General features: G+C 42.7%; 1 protein-coding gene across 1 annotated transcript in view; it reads left to right on the top strand.

Annotated features, from left to right (window-relative positions):
- LOC120838519 (chorion peroxidase-like) overlaps positions 1-402 on the top strand; it is a 65269-nt gene extending 64867 nt beyond the window's left edge. The window contains exon 9 of the mRNA XM_042286986.1: positions 297-402. Coding sequence (XP_042142920.1) covers positions 297-402 — 106 coding nt within the window. The remainder of the gene's footprint in view (positions 1-296) is intronic.
- Positions 403-5685: the final 5283 nt, after the last annotated feature.

Genomic DNA, 5685 nt, shown 5'->3' with positions numbered 1-5685 from the left:
CGGAAGTTTTGATTCTTTTTATCTCACTTTGCTTTTTGACACATGGCCACGCGGGCTTAACTGAAAACAAACAAACCTGGCAGTTACCTTCACGCAGTAGGCAGTGACGTCACATGTACATATAAATTCATAAGAAAGAGGGGTCATAAAAAGCCTTGAGAATTTCGAAAAAAAAAAGTTTTGAATGCTGTTTCTTACGTTGATGTTCAAAAACAATAATATATATATTACTTTAAAAAAATGAACATTGAAATACAAGTTTGATCAATATTAAATAACGAATAAATCGAAATAAGATACGCTGAAATCTTTTACAAAGACGCATTAGGTAACATACCAAACAAACTGAACATACAGCTCAAGGAATACATTAAAATCACAATAAAATACGGATCCAAATAAATGTATACTTATCCCACTTTTTGTGATACCGTTGATATTCGCTCGTAATCATTACAAAGAAAACTTAATCATGGCCCCAGCCAGGGTAACTGCAAAGAAAAAAAGTGTTTTTTTTTTTTAAACAGCCGAATTGGGACAACCATGTCACAAAACAAATCTTCCGCGAAAACAGAAAATTTTTTTTTTAGCAATATTTACACCACAGGACGTAATTTAGTCGGAGTCAGAACCTCTCTATATTTAAAGCTTTCGCTCTTTCGACCCGCGCGGAGAAGTACGCCCCGCCCCTCAGTCTTAGATTTTCTCTTGGATTGACTTGGCTAGGGAGTACGCAGCGTCTTGACTTCCGCCCGCGGATCGGGGGGGGGGGGGGGGGGGGGGGGGTGATGCTGTCGGTGTACGCTGGAAGCTTGGGCCACTTTTCTTTCGTTCTATTTGTTTGGTCGGTGAAAATCTTGGAACAACGTACGTTCAACATGATGCCGGTACTGTTCTGGTTGACGGGACGCGAGAAACCTCCGCAGTTCGCGAGCACATGTAGGGAAGACGTGACATGAGAAGTGCCCCTGTGATGTTCCCGGAAGACGGAAAGTATCATTCGTGATTGTCGTGTGTGCTTTGAAAGCGAAAGGAGTCACAGGGTCCACGCGTGCGCAACCAGAAGCCAATGTTCACGACAGCGCTGTGTTGACTTCGGCGATCTTGTTGTGTTTGGTGCAACACGGCGATGCGACAAAAAACTGAAACGTTCGTGGTGTGTGGTGCGGGGCTTGGAAGTAGAAACCACTAACACGGAGCGCAAATTGGTTGTTGTGGAGCTGACGTTCAACTGGTTCAGACCCGGTCGTCGTCAGCTGATCCGGTCCAGCTGGTCCGATAGGACGCCGCGAGCTGTGGCTGCGAGCTTTTTTAAAAGTAAATCTTTCTTCGTTTCGTTTCAAAATATGAAAGATTGTCGACGCATACCGTGAGTAAAATGCTGCGGGGTGTTTTCAACAAAATTACGTCGTTTTCATTGTACAATGGACTCCGGATTGTTGTCCTAAATTTGCCGTTTTTATGCTTCGGGTTGTTAGGCTGCGTTTGCACAGCGACGTGTTTGCACGATGACGCACACCGCTCGAGTAGATGATTCGGTCCTGCAAACGACGGGTTACACAGAATTTCAGGGAAACTTAAGTCACCACCGATATGTTCCTGTAGATCTCGTGCGAGTTTGTAGCACTCAACATGCGGTGTGAATAAATTTAGGCAAGATTTCCTACCTGCCCACAGATGCATGAACTGAGACCATTTTTTACGTAGTGAACGCAGTGCTTTTTCTTTATTTTGCGAAGAGGCGTTGGTGCATTTATTATGGTGCAATCACCTGAGAGTTCAGAAATTGGAGAGGGCGATCAAGCTTTCCGAACTTGGTCTCTTTGCTCTCTGGCACTGCCCCAAGTTGCAGTTTCAGTAGGCATATCTTCTAACAGGTACAAACTGCCCTAAAGCTGCTAAAATACTGGGAAGCCAGGACGGTGCGGACTCCGTGTTTCACAAGTATGCAAATGATTTTGTTATGCCCGTCGTTTGCGTCTCTCCAGCAAAACAAATAAGATGATCTAGAAAGGCGTAATCGCAAGCCAAGATTGACGATAACCACGTAAAATGGTTCGGAAGCCGAGAAAAAAAATTCTGACGTCTAAAACAGAATTTAAACGTCCGAAGGCTTCTCCAGACAGCTGTAGCGTAATAACCTGGCTTTGTCAGGTCTTTTACGTAACAGCTGTGTCTTAGTCGCGGACGTTCGGTGCACCCGATGGGAACCTCGAAGGCCTCCGGAGCGAAATGACGAGAACATACCTGGACACGTTTGTCGCTGCACGAACGCCGGATTGCCTGCAGCCAAATAGCATTTAGCTTATGATCTTTCAGGGCGACATGGCTGCTGGAAGACTCGCTGTCGCAATCACTCATCTCCCAGCACTTTACAGGAGCTGACAACTCCAAAAGTCAGCATTTGAAAACGCAAGCAAGAAAAAAAAAAAAAAAAAAAAAACATGCGAAGAAAGCAAGGAGGAAAACCAAAGTTACAAACCGGGCTATGAAAGCCAAAAACCCCGTGTCGCTTCCCATCACTAACACTGGCTACAGCTGCTAAACACACACTACTTCACTTCAGGAAGTCTCACTCAAGCACCTGGGTCAACATGAAACACTGATCACTTAGGCGAAACGACTAGTCGAGATAGCGAGACAGGCGGGAACAGGGGCTTCGGCGGCCATGAAAGAATGGCGAAGTTTTTGTTTGTTATGATATGAATCCAAGCGGAAGTGCCCGTCTTGTAAACGTTTGCAAAAAATAATACCTCTGATTACATAGGTTATTCTTTAAACGCAAAAATATGCCCCTCAAAAGGAAATTACAACATATCACAAAGGTTTAACAACCATGATCTAAGCTGCCAATCAAATTCTTAGCCAATGAGAAGTATAGCAGCCGATTGGGGCTAAACGTCACGGAACACCAACTTCGTGGCGCGCGATTTAAAACGGACGAAACAGCCGCAAACTAAAATTCGTCTCACGCAATAAATATTGCTCAAAAAATTTTCTCGCGGAAAAAATATTTTTTGACATGCTTGTCTAAATTAGGCTGTTAAAAAAAAAAGTTTTTTTTTTGCAGTTACCTTTTAACGAAAAAACATTCCCAGATGCACCATTCCCACATGCAATAGGAACAGGTAAAGTGATGTATCGGACAACATTAGATAGAAATTAAATGTAGATCAAATGTTAAGCTCATAATTGTAATAGGCCTAGAGTTCTTATTTATAATGTTTTATGGTAAACAAATTTAATCGACTGCAAAACATTTATAATTGAATGCTTGAGGGTGAATTCTTGTGTCATAGTTTTTACTTCGAGAGAACCATGAGTAGCTTTAAGAGACCAACCTAAACTAGGGCTACGACATGGATTACAATGCACACTGGAGCACTTTAAACAGTTTGCACAAAAGAGAGGAAAACAATAAGAGGCCAGCAATCCGTTTGCTTCGCTCTAGCGAAATATCAAGCCTAAAACGATTTTTCGTTGATATTTTCAGAGCGTCTGATATTTTATCTTTCTCTAATCAAATACGCTCGAAAATATGCTGATGTAGTCCATTCGAAAGGGTCAATGCGCCATCGAGTTGTCGTTGTAGATTCGCGCATCAATGCTTGGAATACGGAAAAAACAAAAACAAAAACAAAAAAACATCAAACAAACAAACAACGCTTTGGGAGGTTTCTGAAAGATCAATGGTGCAAAAGTTTAGTTTGAAACCCTGATGCGGCGTAACCTTAATCCATCCTGAATACTCGAATTATTAGCAAGTGTTTCGTTGCCCCAGCCACACTTTTTTGATAACTTGTAGCGTCTGATGCAAAGTAGGATGTCCTTGAACTCGGCGAACCACAAGAGCATTTGGGGGGTTTGTGTCGCTCATATTTAAAGTAACGAAAGGTGCCACTAGAAAGAGCTGCACTGTTATGGATCTGACAATAATAGTATTACGTTGTTCCCAGATATACTGTAGCAGGTGTTTGGAGTGACTGAGAACAAGAAAACGTTACAACCATTTCTCCGTTCCTTTCGGACGCATAACTCGGGCAATGTGTGCGTGATGTTGCCTAGCATTATAATAACTAAAATTGTAAACTTTAGAAACACTTGAAGCACGTCGGAAGCGCGGCGATGTTCTGAAGGTATTACTCGTGCAACAGGCTGGCGGGCTGAAAACATGGGTGACAAAATTATCATCTGCAATTTCGCTCTACCATCCTTGCGGATGTTTCACGTCGAGTAACTTTGATGCAACCAGCGCTTGAAGCCTAATTATTTTATTGCTTTCGGCGAGGCTTAGCAAGTTTTTATTGGAGGCCTATATTTCTTACGAATTAAAATTTAATCGCAAAATTTAGTTCATTATTCAACTTACCGTGACTATCAGTCCCACACATTATCTGCCCCTACTGGTATAACTCACCTGCACGAACCGTATTAATGCACCTTCCAGGGCTCTTTTAAAATAATGATGCTCGAAAGTATTATTAGCCACTCTCAATAACTATTATACTAGAAGTCTACAACGTTTATCCACTATATTCACTATTTCGAAACCGCGTTTAGTCAGTAAAACGACGTTGACTAAATTAGGGTGACTTTCTCCACGGTCCCTCATCTCTTGGTTGCCAGGGCTTGACTCAGGTGGAGGGAACTCTTCCACGACTTGCATTTGTCGTCTCGGTGAATAGGGCGACTACTCTGATTCTGGGTACCCGTTGCATCGCTCGTTCTCCCAGGGTAAACAAGTTTTCAACCTCAGCTTGACTAGGAATGTGCCTATAGCCCATTACTGGATGTCTTCTGATGTGACCGTGAGGCCTACCTCTTCAAGGAATTCGTCCATGGTGTTTAACGTAGTGTGCCTAGATTTCAGATTGTTTTCAACTGCTCAAATGGGGTCACGTGATGTACGAGAGCGTTTGCAATAAATCTGCGAGGAGGTGACAACAGTGTTGATCTTCTGAAAGCGCATCCAACTCTGCGCCCGCCTCTCACCAGGCGACAATGCAAGAAGACGCGCACTTGCAAACCAACTGCGGAGGATGCGTCCGCCATTAAACTGTAAACGTTCTCCATGGCTTAAGTACCGCCCACTCCTACATTTTTCTTTAGTCTAGTGCTGACTGCAGCTTCTCCTCCTAGAGACCAACCGCTCTGACTTTGGTTCAACCTTTGATGTCATCAACTGGAATGTTAAAGCCGAGATTTGGGATCCGGGCTAGTCGTGGAGGGAGGTGTTTTTTTACTGAAAATAGTACCAAAATAGCGTTGCTCGTTAGCTTGGAAAGAGGCTAACCCGTTACAGAGCTCCGATATCATTTTGCAAATGTAACGAAATACGTCACTTTTACGTTAGTTTGTCGATACTTGGGGGGGTGTTTCACTGTGAGTATATGGCAGCTGTTTATAATAAGCCGCCTCTATAAACTTCGGCAACAATAGGGTTGTTCAGAGTGATTATTTATTTCTTTATTTATTTGTACTTTGCAACGCCGGAGCATCACAGCAGAGGAGTGGGTTACAGATCACATTTATACGTTGGAACCTCACACCAACAGCACAATCCAGCAAACAACGATATAAATAAAACGTGGAAAATAACACACAATAATAAAATTTCAAAATTTTAATAACGCCAAAAATATTAGCAAAAACATTCACATTCCAGTGATCAGGTTTATGAAAAAT

Source organism: Ixodes scapularis, unplaced genomic scaffold (assembly GCF_016920785.2).
Source record: "Ixodes scapularis isolate PalLabHiFi unplaced genomic scaffold, ASM1692078v2 PGA_scaffold8__174_contigs__length_109621045, whole genome shotgun sequence".
Classification (NCBI taxonomy): domain Eukaryota; kingdom Metazoa; phylum Arthropoda; class Arachnida; order Ixodida; family Ixodidae; genus Ixodes; species Ixodes scapularis.
This window is presented reverse-complemented; position numbering and strand designations above follow the sequence as displayed.